Source organism: Nicotiana tabacum, chromosome 12 (assembly GCF_000715075.1).
Source record: "Nicotiana tabacum cultivar K326 chromosome 12, ASM71507v2, whole genome shotgun sequence".
Taxonomy (NCBI): domain Eukaryota; kingdom Viridiplantae; phylum Streptophyta; class Magnoliopsida; order Solanales; family Solanaceae; genus Nicotiana; species Nicotiana tabacum.
In genome coordinates this window covers 64,701,644-64,728,244 of record NC_134091.1, presented here as the reverse complement: position 1 = coordinate 64,728,244, position 26,601 = coordinate 64,701,644, and the positions used below count along the sequence as shown (strand labels likewise).

General features: G+C 38.0%; 1 protein-coding gene and 1 long non-coding RNA gene across 9 annotated transcripts; both read right to left on the bottom strand.

Moving 5' to 3' along the window:
* Nucleotides 1-6,613: 6,613 nt before the first annotated feature.
* Nucleotides 6,614-13,587, bottom strand: LOC107794328 (DIS3-like exonuclease 2). The gene is made up of 7 exons (XM_016616810.2): nt 13,162-13,587; nt 11,988-12,310; nt 11,829-11,882; nt 11,641-11,709; nt 9,295-11,532; nt 7,970-8,041; nt 6,614-7,576 (listed from the first exon to the last, which is right to left on the bottom strand). Exons 1-7 carry the CDS (start codon nt 13,286-13,288, stop codon nt 7,172-7,174), a joined length of 3,288 nt encoding a protein of 1,095 aa, XP_016472296.2. The 5' UTR covers nt 13,289-13,587; the 3' UTR covers nt 6,614-7,171.
* A 308-nt stretch (nt 13,588-13,895) lies between these two features.
* On the bottom strand, nt 13,896-18,888 carry LOC107794329 (uncharacterized). 8 transcript variants are annotated; one of them, XR_012697333.1, is made up of 9 exons: nt 18,628-18,887; nt 17,746-17,908; nt 16,657-16,714; nt 16,520-16,557; nt 15,541-15,611; nt 15,198-15,426; nt 14,981-15,082; nt 14,697-14,851; nt 13,896-14,599 (listed from the first exon to the last, which is right to left on the bottom strand). It is a non-coding gene; the product is annotated as an uncharacterized LOC107794329 (long non-coding RNA). The 8 variants fall into 8 exon arrangements; XR_001649911.2 differs by having other exon boundaries at nt 13,896-14,851; nt 15,541-15,614; nt 16,657-16,753; nt 18,628-18,888; XR_001649913.2 differs by having other exon boundaries at nt 13,896-14,851; nt 16,657-16,753.
* Nucleotides 18,889-26,601: the final 7,713 nt, after the last annotated feature.

Sequence of the window (26,601 nt, the reverse complement as noted above, 5' to 3'; positions counted from 1 at the left end):
GACCGTAGATGCATTATGCGGTCGCTTATGCGATCGCAGATCCTGTTCCGGAGCTTTATTTTTTGGGGTTTTTATAACCCGACCCTACTTTGTTAAATAGACGATATGTACTATTTTTTTAGCAAAAACCTAATATTTTGAGAGAAAGAAAGTGCTCTAGAGAGGGAGAGAGTTCCTCAACCAATTGTTCCTCAATTCTTACTCAAATCTTGGAAGATTATAAAGGAAAGCACACTAGGTATTCATCCTAGAGGTAAAATTCTACACCCTAAACCTTAATTTTGAAATTTAACTAGGAACGGGTAATTGGTAAGATAATATTTGGGTATGGGAGTTGTTTATTTTGCATGAATGTGTTATCAAGATATGTAGGGAGATTATTGAGCTAAAATGGTAAAGAATGGGTTGTGGGATGATCGGATCCTCCATGAAAGGGCCTTGAAACCTTAATGCACACCTAATATTTAATAAAATGCTTAAAGGATCTAGAACCATGAGTATCTTCCTAATTTTAGTTAAATTTATTACATTTCTACAATAGATTGAAGTTGCTAAGATTTTCGAAATATTTTAGAGTTTAAGAAAGCTCAAGTGAGGTATGTTGGCTAAACTATTCTCTTAGAATTGAACCCCGCAATGTCCTTGTAAGTCATGCCCCTTTTAAATTGAATTTTTTTCAAATAAGCCTTGTGTCGAAATAATTATGTATTCAATATGTATTTCAAAGATTCTTGTTATGATAAGTTTATGTTAGAAGATGTGGTTTAAGTATGGGTTGTGTGTTACTATGTTATGATTTGAAAGTGTGAATTCTTATGAAAGCTACCATGTCAATTGTGTAGGAAGTCATATGTGCCTAAGACCCTAATTTGCTTAAGTATGTGATTAAAGTCTTAATGTTGAAAGGCCTTGTTGTTGATTATTTATGATAACGATTGAAAAGGGAATAGTGAGCTGAATTATGAAGTATGGCCAATGTGCCAAGAATGATATTGCCTTATCGCCAATGATGTTAATAAAATGAATGACATGTAAAAGAATATGAATTGAGTAGTAAATACTTTTAATAACAAATTCTTTGGGAGTATCGATAAGTCATCGAGGAAGGGTAGGTCGGAACAACCTAACCCCGAAACTATACGTGCCGGTGTAGGAGTGATTGAGGGGTAAATCCCTATTTTAATGTGATGAGACTGTTTTCCCTTATATGGGATGAGATTGGTGTGTTGAGATATGTTTCCCTTAAATGGGATGAGATTATTGTTAGCTAGATGTGATGTAATGTCGACCCACATGGCATTTTGGTGAGACAGCTTAGCCGGTCGGGCTGAGATCGGACGCCATGCCGCACACATGGTAGTATTGTGAGTGTATGTCTCGGGGTGAGACGGCTTAGCCGGTCGGGCTGAGACCGGACTCCGTGCTAAAATACGGTGGTATATCGGTGCTAAAGATCTCCCAACTTAAATTACCTAAACCTACGTGAAATTTACATTTCCCCTAATGTGGCACTTTGATACTGTTTGAGTCTCTTATTGATATCATTTTTATTCTCCGTTTATTGTTGCTCATTCTATTGAGAGGGTGTTTAGTTTTACATACTACTACTATTCCATATATACTAATGTCCCTTTTGCCGGGGGCACTGCATCTTTAATGGATGCAGGTGGTATTGATCAGTGATAGTAGCATACCCTCTCCCCAGCTGATTTGGCGAGCCCCACTTCATTTTGGGGTCCTGTATCTTCTATCATTTGTACATAGCATTTTGAGGTATAGTAAGGGCCTTGTTGCCGGCACTGTCATAGCACTTTTCTGTTCCTATTAGAGGCTCTGTAGACATAGTGTGGGTTGTATATATTTTTGGAAAAGTTAAACTAAAAATATTTTAATGGTATCATATGTTCCACTTTAACTATGATTGTACAACATACTGTTTTGAAGATTTGTTAATGACGTAACTAATGGAAATGAACCGGTGTTGTTCGCATGAATCTTATTGACTTATTGATGAAATGTATTCTTCTCTTTATGTGTGAGCGAGTTGGGTAGACGACACTGTGCAGGCTTGCCCGACCGAGGTAACTCTGTTGAGCGCCGGTCGCGCTCCCCGAGGTCGGGCGTGACATGGTAATTTCTTAAAATATTTAAATCTATTTTTATCGAACTATATTTATATATTTTAATTTAGTTCTAATATTTTATTATATTTGTAGAAAAAAATATGGGAGGAAGATGACTCATGATGAGTTCTTCATGGAGACTCACATCCGGAAGAAGAAGGCACCGACAAATCTAACTAAATGGGTCGAGGACCGGGCGGAGACTACATATGTAAGTTTCATAACTATTATAATTTAAAATTAATATTTATAATATTATATAGTTAATAATTTTTTATCTTCTAAATAAAGGGTCGCTACAAGGCTAATGTGGAGAAGTACACTCAGAGCTTCCCACTGAATGAGCAAGGCGAAGGACCACCCCTTTCAGACGAAGAAGCGCAGAAGATATGATTGGATATTGTCGGTGGTCCTAAAAAGGGGATAGCATATAGCCTTCCAGAGAGATCATTTCGGCGCTACATGGTTGGATTGCAAGGTATAGGGACTTTCGCCCAGGGCGAGGCAATTGATAGTTCGACTCTCTCGTCGATGGAGAAGAAGATCGCAAAGCTGACAGCAGAGCTTGAAGAGACAAAGGCTAGAGAAGAAAAAAGAGATAAATAATTTGATACCCTTCAAGTTTAGCTAGAAAAGAGGGACCAACAATTTAATGTCCTTCAAAGTCAGCTGGCCAATCTTCTTGCTAGTGGTGCTTTCCCGATTCTCCGGTCTTGTGAGTTTTCCTCAGATGCTAATCCTTCTCGTCGTGATCCTTCGAACCATGCCGACGATGAATCTTATAGTAGTGGAGATGGAGATAGAGATGATGTAGTACAAAACACTCATAGAATGATGTTTGAACTTTTAACTTGTGAAACGTTTTGTTGTTAGGTATTTTGAAACTCTATAAATACTGTTAATATAGTTTTGATAGTTTTTATTATTGTTGTTGTTATTAGTTGAATGGAAGCAATGTAATGCTGCCATTATAGGTGATTGGTTGTTGGCAGGTGGGGCAGCTGTTTTACAGCTGTATTCTGCCAAAAACTTACCCAGAAAACCGACCGCCTTCATGTTCATTTAATTTTATAGAAATTTAAATTTACCGACCAACTTCGGTCGGAATTTTTTATTTTAAATTTTAAATATTTTAATAATATCGGCCGACTTCGATCAGAATTTTAAATTTTAAATATTTTAATATTACTGACTGAGTTTAGTCGGAAATAAACAATATTAAAAAAATAAATAATTAAAATTCCGACCGAAGTCGGTCACTAATTTAAAAATAATTAAAAATTATTTTCAAGAATACCGACCGAATTCGGTCGGTAAATTTATTTTGTGTCAGATTATTTGGTCAAAGTGCGTTAAAAATTATCGACCGACTTCGGTCGGAAATATTGACCGTCTGCGGTCGCCTCGCATTAGCGACCATTATGTTTTCGACGAATTAAAAACGGTCGGAAATCGGTCGATTTTGTTCAATTCCGACCGATTTCAGTTGGTTTTTCTGGACGCTTTTTCTAGTTTTCTAGTAGTGATTGTAAGTAATGATGCCATTATTGATAGTTTTCAAAGTATGAAAAGTTGCTGAGGACATAAAGAATGCTAATAATATTAATTAGCATTTGCTCGTCAACTTGGGTCATCGTAAAAATATTTATATTATCAAATCATATATTTAACTAAAGATAGTGGTGCACACATGCCCTTAGAATCCTCGATACGCCTCTGGTCGCATCCGAAGTATTGTGGGCTCAATTCCTAATTAAGGAGCTTGGATTTTCGAATACACTTCTTGGTACTCTCTAGTGTGATAACATTGGTTCCATTTACCTCTTTCCGGATCCCATTTTTCGTGGTCGAACCAATCACGTAGAGTTGGATTATCACTTTATTAGAGCAGGTAAAGCTTGGAAATTTAATCGTAAAATTCATATCAAGCACTGACTAACTCGCTGATATTCTCACAAAGATGCTGGGTACGAAAGTATATCTTTATTTTCTTGACAAGCTGAACTTCAATGCCTTCAGCCATCAGCTTGAGGGGATGTTAGGACTTGCCCTGATTTTCTTATCATAAGTTAAAATTTTCTTCTACTTGAAGGAAGAACAGAACATTAACCATAATTGATTTATTTTTCCTAAAAGAAAATATAGATCTTGTCCATATTTGACATATCTTTTTCTTGGAGAAAAAGGTTACAGACTTCTACAAATTGAGAATTCCTCATTCACACTAATACATAACATCCACATTATGGCCCTTACGAGAGTTATGTTTAGTGGGAGACTATTCTCTCAATTTGTTTTCTCTTTTATATTAGTGATGAATGATATGCAGGTAATTTGACCAAATTATAATAAATTATTATGCCTTTTTTAGTATATTTTTATTTGTCATCTTGATTTATCGTTGCCAAATTTTGCTTTGTTAGTTTTCGCACGACGCCTTATTATTTCAATCCCAACAAGTGATTTCATCGCCAATGATTCAATGAGGTTGAAGACATGTTTAAAGTGGATTTTGATCAAGCTGCAAATAATTTGATGATAATGAAGAATTTTGTCCAAAAAAATATACGAGTACTATATTTGGAGATAAATTTTTAATCATATATTCAACATTCCTGATGCTGCAAATAAAAATTATTTTTAACACATGTTTACTTTTAACGCATGTACTCCACTTTTAACCATGTCCACTTTTAACACACGACTCCAATATTTTTAATTCGTGCTCACTTTTAATGCACATGGCTCCAAATTTCAAATCATACCCACTTTTAATCATGACAAGCAGCAATGATGAAGATTATGTGAAGAAGGCGGATCGAGTATTGTTAAGATAATTCAGGTCAACGGGGAAAATTATTAGAATTTGCCCTAACTTTCACCATATTCGAATTTTCTTTTGCTTGAAGGAAGAACAGAATATTAACCATAATTAATTTACTTTTCCTAAAAGAAAATATAAATCTCTTTTATATTTGACAAATCTCTTGCTTGAAAAAAACAAATTGTGTCTATAAATTCCTTCACATTAGAACACAACATCCATGATGTAACCCTTACGGGAGTTCTATTTAAGGGGGGCTATTCTTTAAAAAAAAAAAATTGTTTTCCCTTTTATACCAGTGAAAACAGCCTCTTGCAGAAATGCAGGGTACGCAGACCCTAAAATTAGGTGCTCACAGCCCCTTATGGTCCGATCCTTTCCCGGACCCCGCGCATAGCGGGAACTTAATGCATCGGACTGTTATTTTTCTCCTTTATACTAATGATAAATATATGTAGATCAATGGATCAAATCATAATAAATTATTATGCCTTGTTCAATATATATTTATTTGTGTTGATTTATCATCACCCAAGTTTATTCAGTTAGCTTCCCAATAGGGGATGTTAGAGAAAATGTTAGTTCCCTATGTTTCTCTACTTATATTTCTCTGTTTCTGGTTTATTATCACCAATAAACATTATCTGGAAAATTATTGTAGTAGCTGTCTTCTTCGTATCATAGTTATCTTCATAGTAAATTATACGCGGATTTTCTATTCTACGTGTCTCCTTTTTATAATCTTGATTGTGTAAGACTCTTTTTGAGGTTTCGTTAGAACCAAATAAAAACGCAGGACAAACCGCCACTAGTGGTTGCTGCTGATGACATTGGACATTAATCTATATCTGGACTAGCGCAAAATCCAGGGTCTTCCACTGATTTAAGATTGACGCAGAGGAATTTCTAGGAATAAATAGTTAATTAAAAAAATTTGAGGGTCAATGACATCATTAAAGAACTTGGTAGAATTACATCCCAGCATTCCCAAGTGTGCCTATCATAGGCGAGCCCCAAGGCTGTTTCAAAGGTTTAACAAGTATAAATGCCTTAACTACAGGAGAGGTAAGTCACTGAGACTACATTACGCCATAATAGGTTTTCTAACAACGTTACTACCTGATTCAGCTCATCTTTTTGATCAATTATAAACTTAAATTTTTTTTTAATTGGACACAAATACAACAGATCACCTCTGATTTTTAAGTGCACGGGATAGTAGAGGCCGATCCTGGCAAAGGACTCAAGCATGACCTTGAATGAGGATCATTGCTCTAGCTACCGGAAGTTGCACCAAATCGAAGACCAGTACACATAAAATGGAAAAGAGAATAGAGGTGATGAAGATCATTACTGTTCTTTAGCCAAGTGCAATATTAAACAGCGATTCTTTATTCTTATCAAACAAGGTCGAGCTTTTGACTCGTAGTCAGCCACCCAAATCCCGTAAAATCTGAGACTAGCAAATCAGTTTTTATCTGCAGATCCAATCAAGATGCCATCAAAATCACTTTCTTTTTAGTATACATACTTGGTGAGTGCCTACCAAGGCTCAAGCGAATGAGAACAGCTTAACTTTTTTGCCTCTAACCTTCAGATGCATCAACATTCTTCACATTCTTTCTCATATTGCTATCCTTTTCCACATTAGTCTCACACAATCAGATTATAAAAAAGAAAACAGAACATATTGCCATTGCATATGTAGGAGAATCTTTTAAGAGCTGAAAAAGTACAGTACTTATGTAGCCATGAATTACAGCCCCCGATATCAACGACCATACAAAAGTAGAGAACTGTCAGGACTCCCAACTTTAAAAATAATGGGTCAGAGTCCAGCAGAAACATTAAGGAAAAATATTAAACCGGAATTTGTCTTTGAAATTGGCATCAACACATTAGAATGTCGATGCAGCACAGTCATCAAACTTCTATGGGAAGGAAATGGCCAACAAAAATAAGGGCCATTTCCTAAAGATAGCTTTGGTTAAAAACAGCCAACTTTAAGAGACCCCATTTATCTACACCTACTATTAGAAGTCAGTTCAGCATTACGCCCTTTCTAATGCATCACGCATGCTAGTCACAAGATTCTCCTTTCCAAGAATTCTACTCAACCTATAAACTACTGTAATATCTACACCGGAGTTGCGTACTTCCAAGATATCACTCTTTCATCCGTTAAATTCTGTTTAACCAGTGAAATTCACATATAAAGGCCAGATTACCTGAAATATGAACTAATAAACAGTCTTACCCCAATATCAAGCGGCCCATTCCCTCCTCCAATAGCATGAAGAGCAACAGTGGTTGTTGAAAGAAGCCGTAGAGTCACAGGGAAAACAGCAGGTTCAACCTTTGCTGTACAAGAGAGACCAGCTTTTGAAGCATCTCTAATCTCTAATACACCACTCCCTTCCCTATTATTCAGTCCACATAAATCCAATTCTTGGTTCAGCTCGCATGAGCTCACAATGAGTGCTACTTCTTCAAGATACCTGCACTTCCCTGGACTACCCCTCCTGTTAAAGCGCTTATTCGAAGACGGACTAAGTACCAATGTCGAAGTAGCCTCAAGCCACTCCACAGTCAGTCCCTTAACTTCATCATAGTATATGCGCTGTTCGGTCTGGAAGTATGTAACAATAAAAAAAAAGCATTTTGAGAATAGGGCATGACACATAGACGTAGCAAGCATAATCTGATGCAGAAAACTGGTCCTAAAGGAAGCTTCTGGATTGTAAATACTACTCCCTCCGTTTCAATTCATATGATGTAGTTTAACTCGGTTTAGGAGTTTAAGAAAGTAAGACTTCCAAAACTTGTGGTCATAAAAATGTTATAACATTTGTATGGCTATAAAAGCTTCTCGTTAAGGGAAGATGAGAAATTTAAAGTTAAATTGTTTCCAAATAGAGAAATATGTCATTATTTTTGGAACGAACTGATAAGAAAATAGTGTCACATAAATTGAAATGGAGGGAGTAAATAGATCAATCAATCAAGGTAAAAAAGAACTTACGGCTAGCTTGTGTATGTACAAGGACATGAATCGTGGTCCCAAACCCATCACTCTTGCTTCTGAGAACAATACCTGCATGGAGGATAACACATGAATAATCAAAGGACTATTCTCATCAGTGCAAATTTGATAAGGTACAGGGATGAAAGTACGTTATCTGAGGACTATTTTCATCGTGGAAATTTTGATAAAGAGCAAAGAAAAAGGTTACACAAGTACTCAGGTTCTATTGTCCTCACATCTTTCCCATGTGTAGCTATTGCAACATACTAGAAACAAACTTAGAGCACAACAGTACACGATATCATTATTATCCTGCCATTTAGCCCTTTTCGGTTTAAAGTGATGATTGACACACGAGTGAAAGCTTTGATAAAGTACGAGGTGTTAAGCTATTGGAACTTTCTATAAACAAACTTGCAGCATAGTTAACACTTAGCAGTACAAGGATCTTCATTGTTCTTCCACTTTACCCTTCTGTTTTTTAATCATGATTAATTGCATGTCCCCATTCTGATAGCATCAGATAAGTTTTCGATTTCATCTGAGAGGAATCACAGAATCACCAATGTTTTGTTTGGGAAGGTGCGCGAAAAGAATAGTAGACAAGCCACCCAAAAAAAAGTTAAGAGAAAAAACTGATACAATGAACAATATTTTGTTTCGTTAATGAAGAACCTAAAACGATGGCAAAATAGAGAGGTATTATCTAAGTTTCTACTGTATTTCCTGTTCATCCATCTAAACAAAAAACAGAGAAGAAAATTTTCATATCCTCCTCCCACTTCTTCTTCTTCTTCCAACCAGTGCCAGACGATGCTGTGAGCTGCTAAATTTTAGAATGTCTCGAGACCTGTATCTTTGTTATTATCCAATAGATATTCTAATTACACCCTACTTTACTGAACTTCCAAATTTCTGCATGCTCTTTACTCAAAATATAACAACCTTATGTGTTTGCCAAATTCTCAAAAATACTGCCAAGTTGAGGCCATTGGCTACCCCTTTTTCAGTGGCTGAAGTTCAGCTTGAGATCTATCACTTACAAACATCCAGGTAAGACCTGATAGCATTTCACGATTCAAGCAATACGGTGCAAAATTGCAGCCGCACTGATATAGCCTCGAACCATCAAGAAAACCCCCCCCCCGCAAAACCCGGCACACCACAAAAAGGGCAGAAGATCTCACGCAAGTGCATGATATTTGTCAATTAAAAACACGCATTTAGCTTAAATTATTAAAGGTCATAACACCAATTGTTACCTCCAAATACCTTTCTTTTTGTTGTATAAAAGTATAATGCTTTGAACATAATTTACATACCTCCTTTCCTTTTAGAAGTACCCACATGTAGAGTTTCTCAATAGCATCTTTCACGTGCCTGCTAGCCAACTTTCTTTCATTGCAATGGGAAGCAATACCAGTAAGAGTTTTTGCACATGGAACCTTGTGTTTTGAAGCTGCTGCAGATAATGCTTCTTGAGCTTCAGGTGATCCAATTGCATCTTTATCAAAGCATACATTGGTCAAACATCTTTTGCGTGTCATTTCTCCCCCATCTGGATTTTGCAACAATTTGAGCTTCAGATACACCTCTTTAGCTTCTAGAGCTGCAGCAAGCATCCGATGCACCAGAATATCCGGATAGCGCCTGAGCGGAGAAGTAAAGTGTGTATATAAAGGAACAGCAAGGGCATAATGACCCCTATCATTTTCATCTTCTACGTCTCCACTGCAGAAGTAAGCTGCCACCTGCATGGGTCTTGAGGCGTAAGACATAAGAATATCTAATAACACAGAATCATCTGTGAGCTCTTGTCTAATGTGCTCCAATGAATTATGGAACTGGCCAGAGGAAGATGTGTCCAATTTCAGACCATGTTTAGAGCAGAAGGACTCGAACTCTCTGAGCTTACGTAGGTTGGGTTCAGGGTGCCTTCGCAACAGTGCACTAGAAGGGTAAGCTCTAGTTATAACTTCAGCAGCTGTCCTGTTAGCCAAAAGCATAAACTCCTCAACAAGGAAGTTCGACTCCTTCCTTCCACTGAGCACACTATCATAAGGTATCCCTTCTTCATCAAATAAGAAAACTATTTTGGGGCTTTCGAGTGATAAAGCACCATCCTCAAACCTTTTTTTCTTCAAGATTTTAGAGATCTCATAAAGGTTCTTGACAGATGTAACTACATCAGACCATTTAAAAAGGCCATGTAACACTGGCCAAGAACGTTCTCCTTTATAAGAACTTGGATCATCAAGCAATCCATCAATAATATCCTGAGCATGCTCATAAGAGAGCTTGCAACAAGATTGAATTATAGTGCGGCCAATCCAGCGCTGACTAACTTCCCCAGTAAGACTGATGTCCCAAAAAATAGAAAATGCAAGTTTGTCCACCCCAGGATTAAGCGAACCCAAATTCTCAGAGAGCAACGGTGGCAACATGGGCAATTTACTTTGCAACAAATACACACTCGTTGACCTCACTCGGGCATTTTCATCTAAAGCCGAGCCTGGTAGAACAAAGTATGAAACATCAGCAATATGGACCCCAACTCTAAAATTACCATCAGACAATCTTTCAACAGAGAGTGCATCATCAAGATCAGTGGCAGAAGCAGGGTCAATTGTAAAAACACAGAAATTTCTGATGTCTCTTCTACTTTGAAGCTCCTCTTTAGGTATTTCCCATGGGATACTTGGAAGACATGATAAGGCCTCTTGAGAGAATTCTGAAGAATCAATTGCATTTTCAAATAAGGTTGCAGCAAGCTGCGGCTCCACTTCTCCACCTCGTCCAAATATGCCAGTGACATGAGCTTCTGGAATATAGTTCTCTTCTGCCCAGTCTGCAATCCGTGCAGCTACTAGGTCCATCTCCAATGTCACATCACCAGCTTCCAATCTTTTCAAAATAAAGTCTGGCAGGCTCTTAAAGGGTACCATCATTTTTGGAAACCGAGGATCATTTGGTGTTAACAGGAGATACTGACAGCTCAAGGCAGTCGATAAATGTCTATTCTTCTTCGAGTCCCTTCTGTAACCTTCTCTACTCCACATCCACTTCTTGACACTGAGAAAACCAGTGATAGTGTCCCGACGAGGTGAACCCTCAAGGATAGCGACAACCCTTCCTGTTGGTCGTTTAGATGGGAATGAATTGACAGTGATGGACAATCTCTCGGTCGCATGCAAAGCATCATTCATTTCACTAGAGCACCCAACTATGGAAGGTTCCGACGCAGTCAAATTATGTCCATTGACACAATCATTCCTAACTGGTACTTTTTCTTCTGGATTTGACACTTCTCTAAAGGATTGGCCATTTCTATTACATACTGCATTTTCTAAGGGGCTAGAGCAATTACCGCAGCTACTGGACTCAAAATCTGCATCTACCTTGTTCTTCCCTTTGCAATTCTCTCTAACAAATTCTGAATTGTCAGCCTCCAGCATGCCATCATCTACCAAAGCGGAATTCTCAACACCAGCTGTATATCCTTTCATTTTAGTCCAAAGAGAAGGAGGATCAACTTCAATAGCAACAATGTCTCCTTCAACCTGCAAGAAAGTGTACAAAAGAAAATGTTATAATGGCACACACTGTAACTAATAAACAAACCGACACCTAAGAAATTAGGCAAGAAATAAAAGATACACCACACTTACGGCTCTGTTTTGAACTGCAGGTCCACTAATAAGAACATCTGCTCGCACACCATCAATTTTGCAATAGGCCTGAGAAGCAGGGGTTATATGATTATGAATCTCATGAAAGCACCAGAAGAACTACAAATTTGATGCATAACCAAAAATGGAGCAGCAAAGAGACCATGGCAAATGTTACTAGAGATTACCTCAAGTCTATTGTGGGCATTGACACGAAACAATGCTTTAAAGATATGACCCCTCTGCAGAACAACAGAAACGTATCATCAAACTCTCATTCAACGACACATTCTTTTAATTACTTCATTTACCAATATACAAGTATTCAAGCACGTTATGAGGCTGACCTCTAGTGCTTTATGAACAGCTTCTGCTGGCCAATGTGAAGCAAAATATTTCCTCTGGGGGTAAGAAGTAATTGGCGGGTCTCCGTATACAATGGGATCTGGGCATGAACCTGAATATATTTGTCCACCAACACCAGGTGACAATGTTAGCTGCACAGGGAGACTTTCGCTCTCCGCTGCCTGTTCATTAAAATGCATCGTAGGCAACGAAGTAAAAGCAATGTTTGATGCTCTAGGCAATGAAAGCTCTTTAGATCCCTCGTGATCAGGAATATCTCCCTTGAAATTCGATTCCCCAAGACAGACAGTCAGCGAACTACTTGCTGTTCCAAGTACAAGCTCAAAGAAGTGAGAGGAAATTAAAAACTACCGACTATTTCAAACCACAATCAAACTTTTATGCAGGATGAGTTCAACTATTTCCCCTACTAGGGAAAAAGACTTAGACAGCACTAAAAGGCAAACATGATAATTAAAAATTTGGTTAAATTAGTTACATCCATTGTCAAAGAAACCAAAGAGGAAGTACAATAGCTTACAATAAACATAAAGTGCAAATATAATTAACATATAAGAGCAAACAAGAAGATACATGCACTTCAACTCTAGCATCAAGTTCTAGTTTTCACCAGACTAATGCGGTCCGATGAGACTAGCTACTCTAAGCACACATGTTATAATATAGTTCCTTTTGTTTTCACAAACCGGAGTGAAGCAAGCATACATGTATTAATATATGCACACGCAGACACACTGATGGCTGAATAGATTTCTTTTTCTTAGGCATTTGATTGTATATTGAGTACAAGCCTGTAAATAAACGATTATGATTAATTCAACTGTGCTTAAAAGTGTTACATTTAATTAATATTATATTTATATATAAATAGAAAGTACAATCACTAGGCAAGAAAACCAAAAATAAAGCAAAAGGTTTCACTAATAAAATCAAGAAATAATATATTTATGTTTGCAATTTCAGGTTCATATCCTAGGGGATGCACTTGGTGAGCACAGTTATCACTGGTAGGATATAATATAGAGGTTCACCGTCATCAAATAGTAGTAATGCCCGGCCAAATCCAATAAAACAATAACAACTGAAAGAACAGAACTAACTAGGAAATCCTACAAAATAAAATCACATAGAACAATACTATAGAAAATTACGTACCTGTAGGAGGAGAGATTTGCTTAGATCGTCTAGATCGACGGTTCTTCTTCTTATCCTTAATCGGAGTATTATTACTGTCAACTACTACAGCTGTCTGATTTTGGGTTTCCACAACCACTTCACCCATATTCTCAAAATTTAAACCCAATAATAAACAAAACAAGCATCTTCCGGTATAAAAATTGGGGGAAGAATAAAAATAAAATGAGAAAAGAAAGCGGGGTGAGGGAGGAATTACTACGGTATTTATATAATGAGTTACTCATGTATTAGCAGGGATAAGGTGGGTTGGGGGGGCTGAAAGGAACGTGATGATTGGTCGGCGTAGACAAGGGCGCCGACTATTGATTCCTTTGTCTTCTCCTCTTCCCATTTCCTTTTCTTTCTTTTTCATTTCTATTTTCTTTCGTTAGCTCTCTCTTTTTTTAATCTCTTTCTTTTCTTTTTCCTCTTTAGGTAGATATATGTTTTTTTATCTTACTCCTCTCTCTTGCTTTGAGGGAAAGGAAATGAAAGGAGCATTAGGTGGGATGTGAGGACACGTGGGAACTCCTTTTTCTCTTTTTCTTTTCAAAATATTTGGTGCGTTTAGACTAGGCTGTTGATAGGCCGATTCAGTAGTATTTTGAAAACTAGTGAGGTGTTGCCCGTGCCAATAGTGCAATTATTTTCAATAGTATTCAATAAATGATTCTGCAAATTATTTTTTCTCCTACTTCATCAATTCTATAAGAGCCTAAATTGTCCAAGGAAAATGCCATGTTCCTTCGTCCGGTTTGGTATCTTATATCAATCGACAAAGTGAGATAAAAATAAGACTTATTCTAGAGATGTTTCTTCCGTTGCAAGAATGAGAAACCTAGATAGGCAACATTTATGGAGTACAATAAATATTTTCAACCAAGCTGATATTGTAAATGCACGTGTAATGTTATGTACCAGTTGATATATGTGATAATGTAATGAAGAATTGGAAATATACTCTTCTTTTGCTGAGCGTTCCAATAGTTGTTTGTAGTTTTGTTCGTAAATATGCTACACTACAAAAAAATGTTCTTACATCACATACGTAACTTTATTAATTATTTGTCCTTGCCAATCTGATAGTAAGCATGTGATATTCTGTGGCATCACCCGGTCAACGGCAAAAAATTTAAATGATTGATGGATTCTTTGTCAGTTTTTACACATATAACTGAGAGTCCTCTTCTCTGCCAATTATCTTGGCTAAGACATGCTGCCTCGACATCATTCCACACAAACCAGGGCATTTTGGTGTGTTGTTTCTGTCCTCCATGTCATCTTCTAAGGCCACTTGTTGTCCCATTTACTATCGAGCTTTTGGAGAAGATTGTAGCAACTTTTAATAGAGAAGAAGCCACTATTGCTAGTAAGCCCAGTTTGAGAGTCCATCCTGCTGTCATCAAAGAGAGATTGGCTGCAAAAGTGTGAAAGGTGATTGATATCTTGGATTTGCATATCATTAAAGTTTTTCTTAAACTATAGATGTCATTTATAGTTGACAAAACATTCACCAAATATAAGCATTTTTGTTCAGGGTTAAACTACAAAGAGTAGGGAACTCATCCTTCAATATCCATGTTTCAATACAACTATCTGTCCAAAATTTTGTCTTCCTTTTCATCCCCATCTTCAACATGATACTGCTGTATCAGGTTGTTTACCTACACTGCTAAAACACAAAATTGTAGGAAGCTTGTAAATTTTACATAGCACATCCTTCCATAGATTTAACATAAAGTGTACATAAAAGAACGTATAATTTGTCATCAATCAGAAGTAAAGGTTATGCACTAACCATTCATAGAAGGTGATATAATTGATGTACTTGATGCAAAATTTTAAGTAAGGTGCTCTTCAAATTATCACGGTAAAAAGGCAGGACTCTGATCTTGTATTCCTGCAAGGTTGAGAAAGCAAGACTGTTCTCGGCCAAGTTCCCAAAATAGTGAAAAAGATGAATAGAGAGAATGGAGGTATGATTCTTTATTCTCGAGAAAATATAGGTACATTACCAATCACGGTAACAATTAATGCACATTGAATAGCATCAATTCGGTAAGACCATTTTGTTACAAGGCTCTAAGCATATTTCGCATTCATCTTCTCTCAGCTTTGAAGTTGGCAAATTTAGAGTCTCCTTTCATTTTCTTCTGAGAAATTTCAAAGCCATGATTTACAACTTTACTATTGCCCAACTCTATAAGTTAGAATGTAGCTGGTGTAATGATGGAGGTATAACACCTGCAATTTTGTTGTTATCAAGAGCAAAGGTTCAAGCACAATTAAGGTAAAGAATCTGTTCGTAAAATGAGTACGTAAGAAACTAAGTGGATAATAGGAGAATGAGCAACGAACCATAAAAATCGCTAATAGTTGCTCTGCTTCCATGTCAGAATATCTTTGGTTGGTCTCTCATCTGTATGTACCTGCTAAAGGAGAGGGAATATTAAGAAAATAAAAAAAGTAGGTAAAAGTTGCATAAGACTGCTTCCACTACATGTTAAAACTGTACTACTATTGTTGTGTCACTAACAAAGTGCGGAAAAGAAAAATATTGAATATTCTTCAAATCCAGTGTTGCTAATGCACTTGCCTGGAAAGAAGGTTAAAGAATAATTAAAAACTGAAGTAATAGTTGACATGCAAACTATTACATAAAACTCAAACTTGGAATCTGCCAACCAATTTGAAGAACAAAATGCAGAGTAACTGAATCTAGAGAAGACAAATCAAGTGAAGGAGAAATATACAATGAAGAACAAAAGAGTTGCGAATTTCCAGTAGAACAACAAGCAACATGAGAGGAAATGTCAAATTTGATGTATTTCATGCTTTCTTTACAAAACCTATATATATCTCGGTCACACTCAATTAGACGAGGTTCTACAGTAAAAACAAATGCACTATGTATTTGTAACTAAATAAATCCACGGCATCAATTGGCGAACTCCGTTTTTCAAAAGCTAATCAAGGCCAAGTTACATTCACGAAAAATCTTCAAATTCCTTCACAACTTGAACTATCTACCAGATAAATTATAGTAATTAATTAAAAAGTTACGACATCAATTTGTTTAATCCATGGACATCTGAAATTTTAGCAATTTATAGAACCTTCACGTGAAATATCTAACAATGGCGACTTCTACATGCAAAAAAAAATACACACACAGATATTTACCCTTCAAAGTATGAATCTGTTATTTTAACAAACCAAAATATAGAATAACTTTTCATAATACAAGTTGTAAATTAATCCATGTATTATATTAACCAGCCCATTTTATATCAATAGTAGAAATAAAGAAACTTTTCGCAATAGACAGGAAAACTACCTATCGTCGAAGTTGATATTGATGTACTTCTTAAATACCTAAAAATTAAAGCGTTAAACACTTTAATTCATAATATTAATGAGTACATAAATGACATAGAACGAAGAAGCATTAAAAAATATCAATGAATGACGTACAGTTATGCTCAGAAGCTTCTGAAATAATTTGTATCCTCTGTTTCTCTATTGGTTCTTCCTGGTTGACAGAGAAGAGTGAATACAAATCAACGCTCACCTGATAAACTAAGTAGCTTAGAAAATGGAGTAGAATGATAAATCAAAGTAGCACCAAAAAAGCGAGAACACAGTGAATAGCACGAGCCCAACACTCTGAATAAATATTGCTTGTTAGCATACAGACGGCCAAACTGCTGTGAAAACGCATATACTCTATATTCTTTTCTGTTATGATCGTATAAAATAGACTATCAAGTATAAAGCGAATGGAGTCATATAAAATAGACTCTCAAGTATTAAGTGAATCGAGTGTAAAGAATAGACTAAATAAATTTTAAGATACCATTAAATGATACATCTTTGATGCGGAAGAGGCAATAGTTAGAACCATTCCACGACACTTTTGGGATAAAAATCTGCTTCTGGAGTAACAGCAGAAAGAGATCGCAGTTCTTTCTGAATTTTCCTTCTTTCGTAGCCAAGGGAAGAATTCCTAGGACTAATTGTATTCTGTTTAGTGGATCATTATCATGGTTCTTTCGATTACGAATATAAAAGAAGAAAGGAGTAGCTCAATCAGCAGGTAGCGGGAGAAGAAGAAAGGATCATAATCAACCCAGACTTTGGGAGTCATATTTTTTTGTGCTAACATCTACCAATATCAGTTTTATAAAAAGAAGATAATCTCTCTAAAATGAAATTCGATAGCCAAGAGGAGCTATGGAATTTCGGACAAACTTAAGCACCACGATACTACATATCACAACTCCATGGCCCAAGCAACTCTTGTGGTATTTTTTCTCTGTAGAACGTGTTTGTTGAATTCCTAATTGTAGAAACTCACATATATGGTATACTTTTAGTTAGATCATTGCAAGATTCATGATTCTTCTTTGGCATGTGATGTTTGACTTACACATAGGGTACATATATTGACTCTTCTAATGCATAATCCACATATAAATGGAATTACGATTAGTTGCAAAAAGAAGGAAATGAAAAGGGTAAAGAAATCGAATTCAGAATGAACAAGAGAGATGTGCGCCAAACCTTATAAATGAGGACATGAAAGAGATTTAGATAACTGGGAAGCAAGAATGTGCAAGAACAATCTATTCAACAGAGTAAACACGGAAGCATAGGAGCTAATTCATTGTATGGCAGTTTCATTTGAAGACATGCCTATCCCTTATCTCTTGGAATTGCAGCAGCCCTGTAAACCAGCAAATTAGTTCATTACAAAATGAACTCTGAGCAGACAGAAACAAGAATTAAAATATATCAGCCGCAAAATCATCACCATGTCCAACGTCCAAGGCATGAAAGAAACAACTGCATAAAAGATTTGATACTAATGGCGCTTTTTCACAGGAATAAGGAACTAATTACTTGGATTAACGGTTAAGTTACTATGGAAGTGCAAGCTTTTCTTTTTTAAAGCCTAATCCAAAATATGTAGTTTCAGTCAGATATTATATTCTTTGATGGCACAACTCATCTTTTTGACAATTGATGTGAGAAATCAATATACCATTTGAGGAATATATGATTTTGGTAAAGATTAGCGTGCTAAATGTAAGAGCAACTGGCTAACAATTTGGTAACACAGAGTTCATATATCAATGTATTCATTCAAGAAAGAAAAATTACTGATCACTGGATTTTCTTGTTCTTCACATTAGTATAAAGTTTGTTTCCGCAACAGAACAAATTAAATAAATACCCTTCTAACCGTGTCTAATGGTAATATGTCAGAAATTAAAATTATACAGCGAGAAAGAGGAAAATATAGAGGAACAAATAAACAGCCTTACACAAATTGCAACCAAAGAATGAGACCTGAGAATACAACATACATGAGAAATCTAATAGAAAAACTGATATGAATAATTTTATCAAACACCTAGAGAACAAAATCGATTAACATATTACTCTTTCTCTGTGGGAATTCACTCTCACTCGCTACTCAGGGGAAAACACAAACACCTAGCATATCGCCAAGGACTGAACTAAATCAATACAAGAATACCCAGTAGAAAATGACAATGGACAGAGCGGAGGAGTGAGAGAGCAGAAGCATATCAAGAGAAGAGGTGTTTGCAGAAGAGGTGTTTTCACGTTGAGCTTTTCACGAAGTGTTGAGAGAAATCAAACGATGACTTAACAACTGTCAAAATTGGGCTACACGTGTTGGGCTGCAAACAGAAGCCGTAAGATAATAATGGGCCAGGCAGACATGTTGACCATAAGCTGCCTGGTTATCCCTATTTATAGTATAGGAATAGATGTGGACTTTGTATTTTTACATTCCATACTCTATCAAAATAATTTAATTAATAGCCTGTTTGGCCAAACTTCTCAAGAGGGAAAAAGTATTTTTTTTTTTCTCAAAAGCACTTTTTTCCCTAACTTGAGGTGTTTGGCCAAGCTTTTTGGGGGGAAAAAAGTGCTTTTAGGAAGAAGCAGAAAAAAGTAGCTTCTTCCCAAAAGCAGAAGCAGAAGCAGTTTTGACTTTTCTTCTTACCAAAAATACCCTTACAAAATATAGTATATACCAAAATAACCGTTAAACTTAATACTTAGGATATTAATGTATAAATATTTTTTATTATTTTTAGGATAACTTTCTAATATATAGTGACTTTAGGGGTGAATGCTTTTATATTTGTTGAATAATTTTTAATATATTTAACTTATATTAAAAGAATTAAGTACTTTTAAATTTTATTTTCATATTTTACTTAAATAAAATGAAAAAATTTAATTATTTCCTGTAATAATAAAATTTTAAGATTATTTATTTACTTATAATATTAACTATTAAGCAAATCTATTCATGTCCTTATTCGTAATTTGATGCTTAAAAGCACTTTCTGAAAAGTTTGGCCAAACACAAATTATTGCTCAAAAGTATTTTTCAGAGTGATTAGCCAAACACAAACTGCTTCTCTGCAAAAGTACTTTTTTCAAAAGCACTTTTGAAAAAAATACTTCTCAATATAAGCTGTTTTCTTCAGCTTGACCAAACAGGCTATAAATTGATAACGTGCAATTTTTCTCTTTTAGAATTCATTTTTTTCTGTCGGATTATTCGGTTAATAAATACAATAAATAACGATTTCAGATTAGATTACAATTTTATACGACTTTCCTTTTTTAAATGCACGTGAAAGAACATTACTCGAGGGTACGTTGAGGGAAAATGTAATGCTAATATTAATAATGTTTACCCTCAAGAACGGATAACAATTAAATTTGTAAGTGGTTTTAAAGATACGTGGGTTGATTCAATACAAATGATAAACTGCGTTAAATTAAACAGATAAGGGACGTAATAAATTGTCAAACCAATCAAGATGAGTGATCCCGGACTTAGTAACAGCTTAATGAAATGCCTTCCTTCGATCCCGGGCTCACGTTATTGATGAATTGATGAACAAAACTAAGAACTTTGAATAACAGAAAAAATAAGAATATATTGCTTTGATATCAGAGTTACAGTGTACCTAATGAATAATCAGACCCCCTTTATATAGTAGGGGAGTCTTACCCTAAGTGCAATTTCACAAAAGGTAAAATCTTCCGTTTAACTAATCACCAGTTTTCTGCCGATACGTGCCGAGATTCACGCTGTGACATCCGACTGGTCATGGATATCACGACCTTTTGTTGGTCATGCTCGATTATCTGGTAATGCCCTCCGGGAGTTTTGGGATTCGAACTGATCCTGGGGGTCGTGGCCTCGATACTCCCGAAGGCAAACGTTTTGCCCGGACCTCGGCTCGAGGGACTCCTTGCCTTGATTCCGGTCCCTTACAGTCACGTCTCTTCCTCTATTTACTTCATCAAAAATTGAAGCGTCTCATGGATTCGGTTTCACCCGTACACAGATAGTCCCCTCGTTTCTCGGAGAGCAAGTTTACGGAAACGACGAGAAATGATATATGCACTTCGATTCCTTCTTCAATACGTCATGACAGAAATGACAAAGAATCTGAAAAGTCCTGTCAGTCGTGGCATGGACTAGTTGTCGCCCTATCACTCTATCCTTGATTATCATTACAAGACGATGATATTTGCTATGCCAGGTCTACCATGACTTGAGTGGAGAGGTACCTTAGATCGTGTTCCTAGCAGGATTGTCTCATTTCTTAAAGCTCAGCGAATGGTTGAGAAGGGGTGTGATGTGTACCTAGCCTATGTAAGGGATGTTAGAGTTGATACTCCTATCGTCAAATCTGTTCCAGTAGTGAGGGACTATTCAGATGTATTCCCGGCGGATCTTCCAGGCATGCCACCTATTGACTTTGGCATTGATTTGTTACCAGGACCTCAGCCAATTTCTATTCCACCTTATCGGATGGCCCCAGCAGAGTTAAAAAAATTAAAGGAACAGTTTTCAGGAACTCCTTGATAAGGGATTCATTCGACCTAGTGTGTCGCCTTGGGGTGTTCCTGTCTTGTTTATGAAGAAGGTTCTATGCGAATGTGTATCGATTATTGCCAGTTGAACAAGGTTACAGTGAAGAACATATATCCATTGTCACGTATTGATGACCTATTTTATCAGCTTCAGGGTGCGAGAGTGTTCTCTAAGATTGGCTTGCTTTCAGGCTATCATCAGTTGAAGATTCGGGCGCCAAATATCCCGAAGACTACTTTCATGACTCGGTATGGTCATTACGAGTTCCTCGTGATGTCTTTTGGGCTGACCAATACCCCAACAACATTCATGCACTTGATGAACAGTGTATTTCAGCCCTATCTTGACTCCTTCATCATTGTGTTTATTGACGACATTCTGGTGTACTCCCGGAATCAGGAGGATCATGAGCAGCGCCTGAGGACTGTGCTTCAGACCTTGAGAGAAAAGAAGTTGTATGCAAAATTTTCGAAGTGTGAATTCCGGCTAGATTTAGTGGCATTTTTGGGTCATGTGGTATTGAGTGAGGGGATCAAGGTAGACCCGAAGAAGATTGAAGCAGTGCAGAGTTGGCCTAGACCATCCTCAGCTACGGAGATCTAGAGTTTTCTTGGCTTGGCGGGGTATTACCGTCGATTTGTAGAGGATTTCTCTTCTATTGTAGCACCTATGACCAGATTGACCTAGAAGGGTGCTCCATTTAGGTAGACCGAGGATTGTGAGGAGAAATTTCAAAAGCTTAAGACTGCTTTGACTACAACCCAGTGTTAGTATTGCCTACCGGTTCGGGGTCCTATACGGTATATTGTGATACGTCGCTCATTGGTCTCGGCACGGTATTGATGCAGGATGGTAGGGTGATTGCCTATGCGTCTAGGCAGCTGAAGGTGCATGAGAAGAACTATCCTGTCCATGACTTGAGTTAGTAGCTATTGTTCATGCCTTAAAGATCTGGCGGCACTATTTGTATAGTGTTCCTTGTGAGGTTTTCACCGATCACCGGTGTCTGCAACATCTGTTTAAACAGAAGGATCTTAACTTGAGGTAGTGGAGATGGTTGGAGTTGCTTAAGGATTATGACATCACCATTCTCTATCATTCCGGGAAGGCCAATGTGGCCGATGCCTTGAGTCGCAAGGCGGAGAGTTTGGACAGTTTAGCATATCTACCAGTAGCAGAAAGGCCTTTTAGCATTGGATGTTCAGGCCTTGGCCAACCAGTTTGTTAGATTTGATGTTTCCGAGCTGAGCCGAGTTTTGGCTTGTGTCGTTTCTCAGTCTTCTCTTTATGATCGTATTAAAGAGCGTTAGTATGACGACCCCTATCTGCTTGTCCTTAAGGATACAGTTCAGCACGGTGATGCCAAGGAAGTCACTGTTGTAGATGATGATGTATTACAGATACAGGGCAGGCTATGTGTGCCTAATGTGAATGGCTTGCGTGATTTGATTCTCCAGGAGGCTCACAATTCGCGGTACTCCATTCATCCAGGTGCCGCAAAGATGTATCATGATTTGAGGCAACACTATTGATGGAGGCGGATGAAGAAGGACATAGTGGAATATATAGCTCGTTGCCTAAATTTTCAGCAGGTGAAGTATGAGCATCAACGACCGGATGGATTGCTTGAGAAGTTAGAGATTCCAGAGTGGAAATGGGAGCGGATCACTATGGATTTTGTTATTGGGCTCCCACGGACTCAGAGGAAGTTCGATGCAGTTTGGGTGATTGTGGATAGATTGACAAAGTCAGCTCATTTCTTTCCTGTGGTTACTACTTACTCTTCGGAGCAGCTGGCTCAGGTTTACATCCGCGAGACTGTCAGGCTTCATGGCATACTAGTATCTATCATCTCTGACCGGGGTACGTAGTTTACATCACGGTTCTGGAGAGTCGTACAGCGTGAGTTGGGTACTCGTGTGGAGTTGAGTACAACATTTCACCCTCAGACGGACGGACAATCCGAGCGCACTATTTAGATATTGGAGGATATGCTTCGTGCGTGTGTGATTGATTTTGGGGGTGCTTGGGATAAGTTCTTTCCACTTGCGAGTGTGCCTACAACAACAATTATCAGTCGAGCATTCAGATGGCCCCATATGAGGCTTTGTATGGTAGACGGTGCCGGTCTCCAGTGGGTTGGTTCGAGCCGGGCGAGGCTAGGCTATTGGGTATAGACTTGGTTCAGGATGCCTTGGAAAATGCTAAATTGATTCAGGATTGACTTCGTATAGCCCAGTCCAGGCAGAAGAGTTATGGGGATCGGAAGGTTCACGACTTTGCATTCATGGTTAGGGAGCAGGTCTTGCTCCGGGTTTCGCCCATGAAGGGTGTTATGAGGTTCGGAAAGAAGGGCAAGTTGAGCCCTAGGTATATCGGGCCTTTTGAGATTCTTGAGAGGGTTGGAGAGGTGGCTTACATACTTGCACAACCACCTAGTCTCTCTGCAGTTCATCCAGTATTCCATGTTTCCATGCTCCGGAAGTATCACGGCGATCCGTCTCATGTGTTAGACTTCAGCTCAGTCCAGTTGGACAAAGATCTATCCTATGTTGAGTAGCCGGTGGCCATTTTGGACAGACAGGTTCGAAAGTTGAGATCTAAGAACATTGCTTCTATGAAGGTTCAGTGGAGGGGTCATCCGGTCGAGGAGGCGACTTGGGAGACTGAGCATGATATGCGTAGCCGTTATCCTCATCTTTTTACCACTTCAGGTATGTATCTATACTCGTTCGAGGACGAACGCTTGTTTTATGAGAGGAAGGATGTAACGGCCCGGTCGGTCGTTTTGAGAGTATTAGCCCCGAACCCCTAATTATTGTTCCCTCTATTTTATTTTTGGGTTTTGTGACTTGCCGGGAGGATTTGTCTTTGGTTTCGGAGTGAAATGGGACACATATTCCCTAGAAGGGAAGTTTAAGTCGTAGGAATTGACAGTAGGTTGAATTGTGTGAAGACGACTCCAAAATAGAGTTTCGACGGTTCCAATAGATTCGTAGGGTGATTTTGGTCTTAGGAGTGTGTTCGGATATTGAATTGGACGTCCGTAGGTTGTCAATTGGCGGAAGTTGAAAAATTGGTTTAATTTTGGAAAGTTTGACCGGGAGTGGACTTTTTGATATCAGGGTTGGATTCCAATTCCGGAAGTTGAAATAGGTCCGCAATGTCAATTATGACTTGTGTGTAAAATTTTAGGTCAATCGGAATTGATTTGATAGGTTTTGGCGTCGGATGTAGAAGTTGAAGTTTTAAAGTTCATTATGCTTGAATCGATGTGCAATTCGTATTTTTAGCGTTGTTTGATATGATCTAAAGGCTCGACTAAGTCTGTATGATATTTTAGGACTTGTTGATTGAGGTCCCGGGGGGCCTCGGGTGTGATTCGGGTAATCATCGGATCATTTTTGGACTTAGAGGATTTATGATGCTGGGCTGGTTCTGGTTCTTCGCACCTGCGGTGGGGTTGGCCACAGGTGCGATCTCGCATAAGCGAGCTGTGAGCCGCAGATGCGGGGGCGAGGAGGATGGCCAGTGATCGCAGATGCGGCGTGAAGACCACAGAAGCGGAGCCGCTTCTACGGAAGGGTGATCGCAGAAGCGGATGAGTGACCGCAGAAGCGCTTTCGTAGATGCGGATATTTGCGCGTAGGTGCGGAATCTGGGAGTTTAAGTGAACCCCATAGATGCGGAGACTTCACCGTAGAAGCGAATTTTGGACCGCAAAAGCGAAAAGCCTGGGCAGACTATATTAAATCAAGGGTTCGTGATTTTTATCATTTTTGGACATTTTGAGCTCGGGTCTTGGCGATTTGTGAGAGCAGTTTTGAGATATTTCTTAAGGTAAGTCTCTTGTACTTATTTTTATCAATAACCTTGTTTCCCCATTGATTTTTTCACCTAGATTGTGTGTGTTTAAGGTGGAATTTGAGAGTTGGAAGGCTAGGGATTTGGAGAGTTAAATTTGGGAATTTGGGTGGCGACTTGGTGTCAGATTTTTGTAATTTTGGTATGGGTGAACTCAATATTGAATGGGTATTCATATTTTATGACTTTTACCCGATTCCGAGACGTGGGCTCGGGTCGACTTTTTGGGGTGATTTTTTGATTCTCTGCTAAAGTCGTAGATTTATGATTTAAATTAGTTTCTTGTAGTTGTATTCATGATATGTAAGTGCTTTTGGCTAGATTTGGGCCATTCGGAGTCGGAAAATCAAGGGAAAGGCATCCTTATCGATTGATTGAGCGATATTTGAGGTAAGTGTCTTGTCTAACCTTGTGTGGGGAAAATTCCCTTAGGATTTGGTACTGTTGTAATAATTTGTGATATGTGAGCGCCGTGTATGCGAGGTGACGAGTGCGTACACAGGCTTATTGTGAAAATTTCATTTCTTGATGAGTAGATTTCTTTTAAATTCCTTAACCCAGTTTTCTTAACATGTGTAGCTGTCATGTTTAGCCTATTATCGCATGTCTACGTGTCTTAACCTTACTTGAAATTCGATCAACATGCTTAGTTGAATTACCTGTTTCCTTAATTATTGTATTCAATTTTTAACTGTAGGATTCCTTGCTGTAAATTCGTGGTTCCATAATTTATGAGTTGCATATTTACTTTGGGACTACGAGGCGATATTTCGGGAGAGTGTTATTGTTGCTGTTGTACTTGTTGTTCTTGCATATTTACTTTGGGACTACGAGGCGGTATCTCGGGAGATCCCCCTGTCTTGCATATTTACTTTGGGACTATGAGGCGGTACCTCGGAAGATCCCTCTGTCGTGCATATTTACTTTTGGGACTACGAAGCGGTACCTCGGGAGATCCCCCTGTTGAGCATTTACATTTGGGTTACGAGGCGATACCTCGGGAGCGCCCCTGTGATTTACCTCTATTTGCTGTACTGTTATTTTCTGAAACTTCTCGTTGTTTAAATTCTCAGTCATTTCAAAATATTACTATATCTTCTGCCTTGATTACCTTTTAACCAGTAGGGCCCTGACCTGACCTCGTCACTACTCTACCGAGGTTAGGCTTGGCATTTTCTGGGTACCGTTGTGGTGTACTCATACTACACTTCTGCACATCTTTTTGTGCAGATCCAGGTTCTTCCTACCAGACTAGATACCAGTGAGTTGGACCGCACGTGGAGACTTTAAGGTATATCTGCCAGCGTCCGCAGACCTCGGAGTCCCCCTCTATCCTTATTATGTTGTTTCCCTTATTCTCTTTAAACTTTGATGTATAGAGACACTTAGTATTTTCTCTTAGAAGCTTGTGACTTATTTTTACTGGGTTTTGGGAGTTGTAATAATTAAATCGTAGTTTCTATTTATATATCATGTGTTGAGATTGGAGTTCACTTTATTATTCAATTATTTCGCAAATTGTTAGGCTTACCTAGTATTAAAGACTAGGTGCCATCACGATATCCTACGTAGAGAAATTGAGGTCGTGATACTCCGTTTACTTCATCGAAAATCGAAGC